The following is a 13307-nucleotide window of genomic DNA, read 5'->3' as shown; positions in this document are numbered from 1 at the left end:
TCAAATTTCCGAAAGGACATAACTCTGGAAGGTCAAAATTCCGACAGTGGGAAAATGAGAAAATTAAAAAATCTAAATCATCGAAATTCTGAATGATTGAAGATTTTCAGTTATGTGGATTTCTGGCTTGGAGAAATTTGACAGCTTTCATTTTTATTTGTTTTGGATTTTTGATATTTTTACATTCGGAATCCTGGTCTTTTCGATTTTCGTTTTTTTTCTGATTCTTTACACCCACCCGTTGAGTAAACAAACCTGTATAAGTATGTTTTAATTTTCGGAATTTTACCCCATCGAAACTCAATTGTTCGAACGTTGCTGTATCGTAACTTGATTTTTCGGAATCTTGCATTCCGAAACTCTGAGCCGTCGGGTTTCCGATCACTCGAGACTTTGCTGTTTCGCCCATGTTTGATTTCTTTACTTCAAGTTTCGCCACCAAATAAATTGGAATTAGTCGCTTCCGGATCTTTCAAATACGAAATTATAACCCCGTCTCATTTATGGGTGGAGAAAAAATAAGTAAACAAATTTCAAGTCTCATTGTCACGAATACAGTTTTTCCTCAATCGGTAAAATAAATTTCGGCAAGTTTCGGCAATTGTATTCTTGAACTAAACGAGTAAAACCCAACTGACTTTCTAATTACTGGTTTGTAGAATCGAATGAATCACTTTGACTCTATTACAGGTTAACATTGATGGATCAAAGTTGATTATCTAAGGAATTTATCGGTGAATTTTCGATCGTATAATATTCAGTAAAAAATGACAAAGTCCAACTTAGTTTGCTTCGATACAATTATTCATTTGACATTCCGCTCTTTGCATCTCTTCCCTTCACTTGTAACTAAATATTAACTTTTTTCTGCGCTTTTGCCATTTCCTCGTCTCAATTCCCACAAGAGCCTACGACTCGTATTTCTATGACGCCCTCGCTTTCCGACTTGACTATACACCAGCAGGAATACACTTTATTTCAATTACACCCAACGAAGTATCCTGGAAACTACGATTACACTTGCTCTACATTACTTGAAAACAAAAGCAAAAACTGCGCGGTCGACTGTCCGCAGGTACTGTGTGAAAAATGGGTTTCGGTCTTGCGACGAAATCAAAGAAAAAAAAAAAAAAAAGAAATACTCAGCCAACAATATTACTGTTAACCAAAACATCCCTTAGCTAAGATCCAACTTCCAAAATTCAAAAGAATTTCACAAAAGGAATTGATTGTATCGATATTACATATTTTTATTTTGCACATATTTACTCTGAAAATCGATTTTACCCATCAAAATCTAAATTCACACGCATGTTTGTAGATAAATTTCGCAAAGGACCCCAAATATCGAAGTTTTAAGTGACCGCCTCATTCGAATACAGACCATCATCGATACCACCCGACACATGCTTCACTTACTTCAAATCTGCAAAAGTAGTTGTTAATTCAGCGATGGTTACCAAGCTAAAAATAACCGATGCATCGATTAATCGAGTCCAAAAAAACAATCGGAATCAATTAATTCGCATTTTTTTTAAACGGTGAATATGAAACCAAAATTTTGAAAATTTCCGTAATCTCAGCAGCGACAAATTTTTTTCATGATTCATAGTTTCGTTCAAGATATTTTTCAATTTCATGTGTAAATATTCATTGCATCGAACAGGTACCTGTTTAGTAAGTCAGACAACGATAATAATACTTGATACTTTAATTACATAAATTGATATTGTATATATTGTTGATGGAAGTAAAAAAACAAAATCCGATTCTGAGAAAAAATAATCGAATCGGTCGTTTAATCGAGCTTGAAAAATAATCGATTATTTTTGGTCATTCTCAGCAGGCACGGCGAGTTCAGTTATCGAGTATGCCTATCGTTTTGACCGTCGAAGAGGAAAGCTGCTCGCGAAGTTCGGTCGTCGATAAATCACGCCTGAGCTTTAGCGAGGGCAATGCTTTATCGAATATCGTCGAATTCAGTTTCCTTCATCCCGCATGCAATTGACGTTCAACAAAAGTCGCTCGATTGTTTTACCGCGACGATCAGCGGTTGCTCGAAATTTTCGCTACCCCATTAATTTTGTTGTGCAAAATTATCGCAATATATGACGAATGGCTTATTACGCCGCGTGATTGCACGCGTGCAATTCAACGGCTTTCAGGATTAATCAAATTTTGTCCGTCGTCGTTGACACCCACTGGAATAAGAATTACCTCCAATTAAGGTGTCACTCACGCGTGATACGACAATCCGTTTAGTCCACCCGCGTGGAATAGAATCCGCACGATTGCTCGTCGATGTCGCTTTTCCTACACTGATTTTCCCTGTTATTTAATTCTCAGGCAGACTCGCTTATTCAATAATTATTTACTAACGACCAGCAGACTGATTTAGAACTTGTCATCCGCAAAGACGGAGAGCTGCAATTATCTTCGGCAAATACGATTTTATACCGAGTTTGCGAATTTACAACAAGACCTGCTTCACATAAACCGCAAAATTTGTCACGTCAATTTTTTGGGGAGAAACAAGTTTGTACGAGGAAAAATATATGCCGGTAAGATTTTACAAACACCTTAGAATCGGTGCCACTGCATTTTTTTTTTTTTTTCTTTTTACTCTTCAACGGTTTTGAATCTCTCACAGAAAGATTTTCGCACGGTGTAAAATTTTTCTAAGAACATCGATCAAGGGGAATAATAAAATTTTTGCGTTCCTAGTTACGAATAGTGAAATGTTCCATGTTCAAGACTTGAAAGAAATCCCATTGACCAGAATCCCGAATGAGGAATGAGCTGAAGAACTTTGTTGCTGTAAGGTTTCTCCCCAAAAAATCAGTGTGAGATTTCATTATTCAACTGTTTATTCATTCATTCATTTATTTATTTATTTATTTATACCACGACGAAGTTTGAGTGAGGCAGGTGTCGTTGTAGGGATGGAGTCGCCATTAGCATTGGAAACATGAATTTTCAACCAATGTTATCTGTAAAGAAATCGAACTTGTCAGTTAAAAGTATAAAACAACGTCCAGTAATCACGAGATGCTCGTTTCTAGAAAATTAATATTTACACTCGACAAGTGGCTATACTAAAAAACCTTGAAAATGTTGCAACATAAAAACGGATGGGAGATAATTTTCTCATCCTTGCTTCTATTTGTCGATTTCAGGTTTGTTTTCCGAAGTATTCGACACCCAAAAATAGTCATCGTTCGCAATTGATTATGATGAAAAAATCGCCAATTCCTCATGATCGATAAACCAGAAAAGTTGAATTCACATGAAAAATAGAGAGTATAAGAATTTTTCTTGAATTAATCGAATCAAACCCTCAATCAAGTTTGATTCGTTTGTACGGTGATCCTTGAATCCTGGCAAAAAGAAGCCCAAAGAAGTTCATTACTCTGGATCACCGACAGTCCTTTCAGAACAAAAAATCTACGAAATTTCATAGATATTACAGAGAGTCGGTGTCCAAAATTTGTTAGAGAAACGAGCATAACGTAAACCTTCGGTAAGAAATCCTTCTAACAATAATAACAATACCGACTCCATCCCAAAAAGTATCCTCGCGCTACTTTCAGCGATGGAGAAAAATACCTCGATAAAAACGATCAGAGACGAGTTGCTTCATTTCGGAAGTTCATTATTTCTCCTAATCCTCACACAGATGCTGCAGTAGTCATGGCAACTCGGAGTTTAATCCCGGATACGTTGAACCCATGCAACCGTCGCGTGTCAAGGTGTCGAGAGGCGCGATTCGAAGATTAAAAATCGTGTCGACATCCAATTTGAAAAAATCAATTTCCCCGCCTCTCCTTACTTTTTTAACCTTCAAATGTTTCTTTCCCCTCTATCTTTCTAACGACGACGCGTTTCCCGTTCCTCGTTACGCGAATAAAGCTCGAGGCCGACGCAAGTCCGAAGTGCTTTCGACGTGGCGGCCAAGAGAATACTGAAGCTCGTTCCTCGCGTTCGGCGAACCTGAGTTCTACACCCACCCCCAAAACCAGCGGCGCACAAACCCTCGCAACTGTTGCGCCCCCGCCCTCCGCTGATCTTAACGTTTTATAGCCGTTGCCGTACCGCGGTAATTAATGCTAACGATTTGGCAACGGACTCAAAACAGTTCCGGAAAACTCACTTTGCCCGCATTTTCCCACCCCCATCGACGATTTCCTATCCCTTGGATGAGAGGGAAAATATTTCGAATCCGGCAAACTTTCTCTGCCGGATAAATTAATTATACCGAGTGCAAGCGATCGTTTCATGGTGGTACCGTTTCAACGCCTAACCAAATTCCGGCATCAATATAATCAGTTTTGACGGGTATTTGGTTTTTTTTTCCGTCGAACAATACAATAACAACGATACAATAAAAAATTTCCAAACTTTTCTCATCGCTGAATTGTAAATTATTTTTAAGGTGTCGCTGACTTCGCTTGTCACATGTATATGCCATGTATATTTTGTTACGTCACAAGCGGGGAAATTTCCTCGTTAAAGTCTGCGAGAAAGGGGATAGCAATACGACTGGAAAGATTTTTAAATCGTAGCACGAAGAACGTGTACTTCCCTGACTCAGTCACTGCTAACATTATAGATCGCTGATAACGTTTATTATAAACAATTCGACTCACAATCAGCGTAGGTAAGACAAGATTCGTTCAGAAGAGTAGAAATTTTCATTTTTTCAAATGATCGTCTTCTCCAAATTAATCAAAAGGCTTCTATAAAAGTTTCTAAACCAGCTTGATGAAAGAAACTGAAAATAACCAGAAATTTCAAACTTTGTTGACCAATCGTCGATTGATCGGTTTTCCAAAAAAAAAAACGAAGGACCTTAACCCTTTCTGTAAAGTATTTTTCAACTCAATATTTTTGACGGATTTTTATTCCCCGAGGGTTTTGAGATATCGTTCATCACGAATTTGAAGTCAGAATTTGCTAATTTCTACATCCAAGATGGCAGATCCAATATAGCAGATGCGAAATCGAACAAACTATCAAAATTCGATGATTACGGCTGAAACTTGTTACTCGAGGGTTTTTGGGTCAACAAAAATCGTTTTAAATTGTAAATAAACTGTAATTAGGCTAGGCCACGGACATTCGTGAAGTGGGACGCTGAGGATGCGACCGTGACTGAAAGGATTAAGCGAGCTCTGTAACCGGATTAATTTTCAGTCCTTTTCAATCCAGTAGTAAGAAAATATTTCAAATTCAGCCATTATCCCGTCCCTGACATATATACATAATATGCGGTGCTTCCTCGTCACACATATCATTCATCTTGAGGGTCCGTCAAAAATGGTTCGAAGCTGCAGAGACCAGAAATTATGTACCTACCAACGTATCTCGATTCAACAAGGTGCAAGACTGAATAAATCATTCCGTCGTGGGTGTCGCGGAACGGGGATCTATCGATCATTTTGCCACCCGACTCGCCCGCATGTAAGAGTCGATTTGTCGCACCCAGCTCGCGTCACTTTGCTTATTTAGGTGCAGCCCGTTCCTTTGCGATATCAATTGAGCGATATGCTGTCGCTTGGCATTTCCGCCCCCGTCGAGTTCTCCACATTCGTATTCAACTCGCGCGAATATAAGATTCCACTTTTCTTGCCTGCCTGCATGGGACAAACGGAGTATAAAACTCGGCGTCACGTACCGTTCTTGAACAGTCGGTCAAAAATGTTGCTTCGCAAAGTTCTCGCCGCCCTATTCGTCACCCTGGTGCTCAAATTTACACGGCCAGTTCACTCGAACGACGAAATGGAAGCCGGAGAACGTCGACACTTTGAATTATCGCCGGAAGATGCGGTACCGATGAATAAATGGGTGAGATGTTGTGAGGAAAATTTACATTTTGTTCAATGAGTGACAGAAGAATTCCGATTTTTTTTTTCTTTTTTTTTTAAATCAAACAAAGCAATCGCATTGCACTTTTGTGATATGTGCATCGTCAAATTTCGGACTGTTTGAATAGAATGAAATCATTCCATGCATGGTCGATCACGATTTTTGTCTGTACTTTAAACTGTGACATTGGGTTTTGGATTTTTGGATTTCCGATCATGTTTAGCAGTAGTTATTAAAATATCGATGTAACCCGATATGTGTGTGAAGAGAAAATGGTATTTAAAAGGAGCATCATTTTTCACATAATTTTCTTGCATGCAGATATAGAATACATTTTTACGTACTTCCGAGCTGTTTATGAAAAACATTGAATATTTCTTCAAGTGAATCAAATTGATGGCAAGAAGGGGGTTCTTTTTTGAAAATTGCACACCAGTTGGTCTGTTCAAATTACCCTAAAGCGATCATATTCCGACTGTAATCTAAGTCATAATAATATTTCCACTTTTCCGTCATACAAATTTCAAATGCTTATAAAGTCACGTTTCTCAAGCTCCGAACGTTCTTTGAACGAAAATTGAAGTCACCAATTAATGAAAAATTCATCAATACGTATGCTCATTACACATCGAACGATGCAAAGTTTTGGAAGACAATCAACGTGGTATAAGCCGGTTTATATTTACCCTAAATTGATCTTTCGAAACTTTACCAACGTTGTGAAATTTGACAACATTGTTGATGCGAAAGAATCTCTTCCAGATTCTTAAATTTAAGAATGTCTTCGAAATACCTCGAGAATTCACTCTCTTGTCAAGCGTTGGAATGCGAGGACATAGAAACACTTAGGAACTCGTAAAGAATGCTCCTAAATACCGAAACAATTATATCACCCGGTGGTAACACGAGCACTTTCCACGCCCTCGCTCATTCCACGTGGGCGTACCGACTAGAGTGGTATCGACTAACCCACGAATTTTCTCCGCGTGTTAACAGGCCGGTGTAGATGACGCCAGGAACAGTTTCCCCGGCGATTTGATCGTCGGTTATCGTCTGGCGGACGAGGTGCTCTACAGGCGGGTCATCGAAATAAGAAATCCGACAAACGAGCTGAAAACTGGCATAATTACCTTCTCGGTGCCCAGAGGTGGGTGAAAATTCAGAGAGGCGGGGGTTCAAATTTAAGATTCGAAAAGTTCCGATAGCGCCGTATTCCCAATTTTTTGATGGCATCGCTTAGAATAAAGAAATCAGTCCGTGATGAAACATCAAAGTTTCGAACGATCCGAAACCCGAAGCTCAAAGTTCCGCAAAGGCATAACTACGACAAGTCAAAGTCCCGAAACCGCGCGAATGAGAAAATTTAAAAATCTGAGACATCGCGATTCAGATTGATCCAAGATTTTCAGTTCTGTGAATTTGTAGCTTGGTGAAATTTTACCACTTTGATCTATCTTTGTTTCGGATTTTCGATACTTTTACGTTCGGAATTTTACTCCATCGATAATTTGTTTTTCGGAAATTTTTCTCGATCGTAACCTTACTTTTCAAAACTTTGCTCCATCGTGACTTGAATTCTCGGAACATTAAGCCGTCGGATTTCCACCATTTAAACTTTGTTGTTTCGTGAAAGTTTGATTTCTTTACTTCAAGTTTCGTCGCCAAATAATTCGGAATTAGGCGCTTTCGAAACTTCAACCCTGCCGCAACTGAAAATATGTCTTTATATTTTCTTTTTTTTTCTTGTTCCTTTTACGCGAGGTACATAATCGGTTCAAAATTTAAAGCAATTTTTTGAAACTTGTTGACTAAATTCTGTTAAAATCTTAATTTGAAACTGTTCACACAGTCAAATAAGAAATGTAACAAAACAAAGACATGACAGGGCAGAGGTTCACTAAGTAAAACTGAGGCTGATCAAGTTTGTTATAATTAAAAAAAAAAAAAACCCCACGATTGAATTATTAATTTTAAAACATTGTATTTCAACAACTCATACAAGTGAAAATTTTTTTAATACAGCGCACTTTGTTCTTTTGCTTTCGGAAAAACTACATCTAAATTGAAAGTGACGTAAGGAGGAACTAGAAACAGGCATTATAGCTGATCAGGAGATCTCAGGACTAGGACCACCTAGGTTTGACACGTTTTACATTACAGGGCAATTTCACTACGTGAGCGCGATCAACCGAGCGGGAAGCGTGGGCGTGATGTGCGAGGAGCCCTACACGATTGGCAATTCGGAAACGGGTTTCAGAGTCAGGTCGCAGCCGAATACTCAGGTGGTCCTGGACTGCACCTTCGCAGCTCATTGATTTCCACATTTCTCGTTTCCTTTTTCACCAGAAAATTTGCAATTCACTATTGAAGTTGATGATTGTACGTGTACCTAAGTGTACACTAACACAGATTAGAAAAATAATAATAGGAAAATAAACAAAGTGTGCGGACTGAATTAAGTACGAAGCCTGATTTAAGGTGGTTTTTTATTCAATCCAAACAGCTTAACTGAAATTTAGACTCGGACTGATTGTTAATGTAGTAATAAAGTGAATCCCACCTCGTTGAAAATATCATACCAGATTACCGGACAAAAATGCTAAAACATGCTTTCTCAAAATTGGATCTTTAACATAGCGCTTAAGGCGGTTTTAAGTTTTTTCTACGGATATACTATCATGATTATTTTTTTAAATCCAAAGACCTTTGCAAAAAAACTAGACAATGGTTGTTATCTTTCCAACGATATGTTGAAAAGTAGACGTCGCTGACCGTTTCGAAAAAATTTTTAGCAACTCGATGATATGGCGGTGAATTTGAATATCGTGAATCCTATTTTCACACATCCTGAATTGATTTGTTACTAATAATCACAAAATGAAGAATAAGACGTCTCATCTTTTATTGAAGAAAATCTATTGCCCATCGAGACGCATGAAAATAATGAAACTACAGAATATATTAATTGTATCTGATGACAACGGTAGTCAAATTTAAACTATGGGCAGAACATTATCAATAAAATTATAATAAGCTATAATTAAAAACGTTATTAAAATTCTTGAATTTTATTTTCCTACATTATCCCAACAACTTTAATTTAAATTACATGCAAACTTTTCCAAAAGGATATTTTATTGACTCCGGAGTCACTAAAGAACAACCTTAACTGTCACTAATTGTGGTGCGTGGATCTTGAAGAATCCACATCAGCCACAGAAATAAGGAAGAAGAAGAAGAAGAAGAAGAAGAAGAAGCAGAAGAAGGATCGCTTCAAGATTCATTAGGGAAAAAGCGATGCCTCTCATAGTGAACATGCGGTATTATTTTGCGAGCAGTAATTGCGGAGATATTTATACGAATTTGAAGCCCGAAACCCTCCCGTCGATAATTACAAGATGTATAGAGGCAGCAGCTCCAGCACTTTCGTAGTTTTCAACTTCTTTCGTTAATTGCGACGCTATGAACTTAATTAATTATCGCTACATGGCTAGGCTACAGCAGCCTGTATTTTAAAGTCGGAGGTATGGAAAAGTTCATTAAAGTTTACGCTCATAACACTTTCTACTACTTTTCCACAGTAACTTCCAAGTTTCTCGATTCCCTGAGCAAGGAAACAACTTTTTGTTCGCCCATTTTTACAACTCGACTGGATTTACTTACGCGAGGATTATCTCACACAGTTTTACAATAAATAGTAACTAATTTCTTCCATCGAATTTCATATTTTCCAGAACATTTCCGTCACCTTAACTTCCCTTCACGTTCCTAAGCTGAAAAAAATTTCTATTTCTTTTAGTAACTAGAAAATTCTAGTAAACTGAGTATCGTTACAATAACGTTTCACATATTGTGGACAATACAAAAAAAAAAAAAAAGAAATGCAGTACAAGTGACTATTTCGTGTAATTATACATGTCTATACTGTTACGTATTGTTGTTTAATTTACAACATTAAATCTGATCGATTAGTTGACTATATTTTTTTCATATCAATAAAGCCTTAAAATGAATTTTTCTATTACACCAGCATCAAATTATGATTACTATTATCAAAAATTGTTTAATTTACAACGTAACACGTACCTACTGAATATTATTACTCACTTTCATTTTGTATCATACGCTTGTGGTAAAAAATAATAAAAATTATTAAGTAAGTACCGGTGCAGTAACTAAAACCAGAAATTTCTTCCAGCGTGACGCGAAATTCTTATTGAAACAATTACGTTATTAACCGTAGCGTGATTGATGAAAAATTTCGCAGGAATATATGAAAGATCGAAATTTACAACTTTTAATAACAATCCGTCAGAAGCAAGTGTCGCAATTATTCGTCAGCTGTGAGACGCCGAGGCGCAATACCCACCTTATAGCTAGGGTATGTACTATATATATACAACCGTGTTCGACTTAACGCGGGAGGATCTTCAGCCCTGCAGCAGGCAGTGTTAATTAGACGGGTGTGAATAATGCGTGACGGCAGTAAATACAGCGAGCCAGAACTGCGAGGGTGTAAACTCTATGAGAAAAGACGTTTTGCGACAGAGGCTAGGACGGATTTCGAGGAGGCAGATCGGACAGAAAGCAGCGGAAACCTCGACGTCGGGAACGCATTTTCAAGGGACCGTGTCGCGGCTTATTAGCGAAGTAAGCACCTCGTCAACTATCAACAAGACGTCTGTCTCTTCCATACATTATCTGCTTCTTCTACTAGACGCGATAATGTACCTCGCGAGAATCAGACGCCAAAAGACAGTCAGCCGTAACCAACGATATTAAATACGAGAGGAATTTCGGACCATTGAAATTTACAACCAATTTTCACCAATCGTTATTTCACCCCCGTTATGCTCTCACGTCCTTTGTGCAAGCTTTCAAAAAGGGAACGATACTTTTTTTTTTTTTTAACGTCGTGCATGTAAGTGAGCTGAAAGAAGCGATGTCACATGCGTAAGATTCGTTGTACACTTTTCATTTTGTGATCTACTCGCAGTTAGTTTTAGATTAACGCTACGATTATGCCTGTGTATCATTTTACGAAAAGGTGCTTTTTCTTCTGCCCAGAAGCGAAAGCCAACAATATTCATGTTTAAGCGTGAAGTTTTATTTTGGGACTTCACCTGGAATTCCGATCGGACAAATTTCTTTTATGAAAGAGAAAATAAGAAACTAAAATTCAAATCGCGTAGTTCTAAAAGCAATACAAACAACAATTGATTCTTCTTGTTAAAAAAATAACAAACAAATCCCTTACTATTATTAAATGATAATTAGAGAGTTCAACATTACGTGTTATATTGATTGCAGATTATACAGGTATATAAGGACAGATGGCGAAAATTTCTCATAAAAATTAACCAATGATCACATTCAAAGTGCTTTTTTTGTTAAGAAGCAGGATTCGCTGGCAGTGAATAATTGATAAATATTATCAATTGATTCGATAATAAGAAACTGAGAGCCCCGGTTTCACCGATCCCTTAATTACGAAGAAGCTCACTAGATTCTAAATCGCGGTTGGCACACCACGTCGTTATAAGCTCCAGAGAGCTGGTCTCCTAATCCCCTAGAGTCTGGCAAATCACCGCCGGGAAATAAAGCATTGAATTCTACAATCTGCACTTGTTCGTTTGTTTCATTATATTCCTCTCCGTTTTGTTCTCCGGTCAAATTCTTATACCCTTAGGATGTATTTCACGGAAGAAACAAACGACCCTGATTGGAAAGCAAAGTTTTTTTCCTCAATTTCAGGTTTTACACAACTTTCGTCACCGCTCGAGGACCTTAAACCAGACGTTGATTTTCGAGGCGGTTCTATTACTTTCAGAAATTGTAATCCAAGTCCGATAAAATACAACAAAGTCAATTCTCCAACGAAATTAAATTTAATTTAAAATCGCAAATTGTCTGAAGAAGCAGTACGAATATATGCAGTAATGGTGTCTCACTTTGAACGGTAATTCGGAACAGAAAAATGATTTTGATCGTGTGAATATTTGAATCGTAGGAGAAAATTCAACACCAGCGTTTCATTAGATAAAAAAAGACTATTATCGTAATGCGAAAAACGGCCAAATCAATTTATATGCGATTCACGCTTCAAATTGTAATCGACGTGTCTCGTTAACCGAACCATTGTTCCATGCTCAATTCACAATTGTACAAATTTGTAAAACCGGAACCCCTCGAGTTTAGGAGGATCGTATAAACCGACTGGATACCTCTTCGCATGCTTATAAATATTGACTACGGTACCTTCGTTCTACCCTCCTGATCTGTTGTTCCTTCTCTTCTGTGGCAAGTGAGAGAAATAAGCTTGGATTTTATTGGCGTATTACGCTTTTCGGATCTTTTCCTACATACCTTGCATGTAGAGAATTCAATTCGGCAAAGTTACGGTATAAAAAAAAAAATATCGGATCTACACTTTAAGCTCAACGAAGTTGTTTCAAGAGTAGAAAAAAGCATCAATTCAAACGTGAATCTTCAAGTTTTTTAAGTTCGTATTCTCGCCAGTGTATTTGAGGAAAATTTGAGAAAAGTTATTGCAGGATTAGTCTCATAAGCGTACATTTTTAAAGAAAAAATTTCAAACATTCATTTTGTGTCCTAAATCCGTGCAAAGTTTTCATTCTAGGAAGAAATTCGCCGGCGTGTTTTCACCAGTGATAGAATTATGCGTGAACCGTAACTCGAAGGGTGTGAAAATGAAAGTCTGAGATCCTATCGTCGTAAGAAACGCGAGTATAAAAGATGCAATGAATATTTGCGCACAGTCATTTTCTGCAAAATGCTATCGGCTTCAGTGTCAGCGTAAACGGGGCGGACGCAGAAAGCTTGATAACCATGTTAGGAGTCAATTTCTGAGCCAAGAATAAAGCGACGCCTCTGAACACGTCTCTCATCCTTTAATCTTTCCCTGACTACAGGCTTATCCGCTTCCAGACTCCTCGCCGCGATCAAACGACGTATTATACGATATTGGCACTGACTATCTCGTCTAACGAACCATGCCTGATCAAAGCTAGTAAAATTGAGTCAGGTCCGAGCAACTGTAGTGAATGTATTGAATTTCTAACTACGACTGCCGGTAATATCACAAGGAGAAGAACAATGCTATTGGTACAGAACCAATGGATTTTATTGAAAGAGGAAGTCTGATTATTATTACAATATTCTGTTTATTATCATTCATTTATTCTATTTTTTTTTTACAATTTGGAGCGAAAGAAAAAAAAAATACAACTATCCCGAAAGTCTCAAAGTTTCAAAATTAACTCGAAAAAAAAACCAGAAAGGTTTTACAACAAATATTTAAAAAAAAGTGGTGCAAATAAATTTCTACGATATTCCCAAAATTTTGCCACCAATAACAAATTTATGCTTGAAATGTGAAAATGAAGGCGTGAAAAATTGAAAAACCGAGTATCTGATCATTG

General features: G+C 37.6%; 2 protein-coding genes across 4 annotated transcripts in view; one reads left to right on the top strand and one right to left on the bottom strand.

Annotated features, from left to right (window-relative positions):
- Window positions 1-13307, bottom strand: part of LOC124297008 (uncharacterized) — a 115269-nt gene that overhangs the window by 89598 nt on the left and 12364 nt on the right. For 2 of the 3 annotated variants that reach the window (XM_046747557.1, XM_046747588.1), the window contains exon 1: window positions 3607-3941. The exons of the other annotated variant lie outside the window; for it this stretch is intronic. The gene's annotated coding sequence lies outside the window, so the exon portion shown is untranslated. Of the gene's footprint in view, window positions 1-3606; window positions 3942-13307 lie in introns of those variants that run through there. 3 annotated transcript variants of the gene reach the window in all.
- Window positions 5698-8852, top strand: LOC124297036 (uncharacterized). The gene is made up of 3 exons (XM_046747620.1): window positions 5698-5844; window positions 6862-7012; window positions 8026-8852. Exons 1-3 carry the CDS (start codon window positions 5698-5700, stop codon window positions 8178-8180), a joined length of 453 nt encoding a protein of 150 aa, XP_046603576.1. The 3' UTR covers window positions 8181-8852.

The sequence above is a fragment of the Neodiprion virginianus genome, chromosome 1, assembly GCF_021901495.1.
Source record: "Neodiprion virginianus isolate iyNeoVirg1 chromosome 1, iyNeoVirg1.1, whole genome shotgun sequence".
Lineage (NCBI taxonomy): Eukaryota > Metazoa > Arthropoda > Insecta > Hymenoptera > Diprionidae > Neodiprion > Neodiprion virginianus.
The sequence above is the reverse complement of the archived record's forward strand: the minus strand, read 5'-3'. Positions and strand labels throughout refer to the sequence as shown.

What these genes read in the sequence shown, in the direction of transcription:
- LOC124297036 (XM_046747620.1), top strand. Translation starts at nt 5,698, where the DNA reads ATGTTGCTTCGCAAAGTTCTCGCCGCCCTATTCGTCACCCTGGTGCTC. An exon ending in CGGTACCGATGAATAAATGG is followed by an intron (nt 5,845 to 6,861) that starts GTGAGATGTTGT and finishes GCGTGTTAACAG; the next exon opens with GCCGGTGTAGATGACGCCAG. An exon ending in TACCTTCTCGGTGCCCAGAG is followed by an intron (nt 7,013 to 8,025) that starts GTGGGTGAAAAT and finishes TTTACATTACAG; the next exon opens with GGCAATTTCACTACGTGAGC.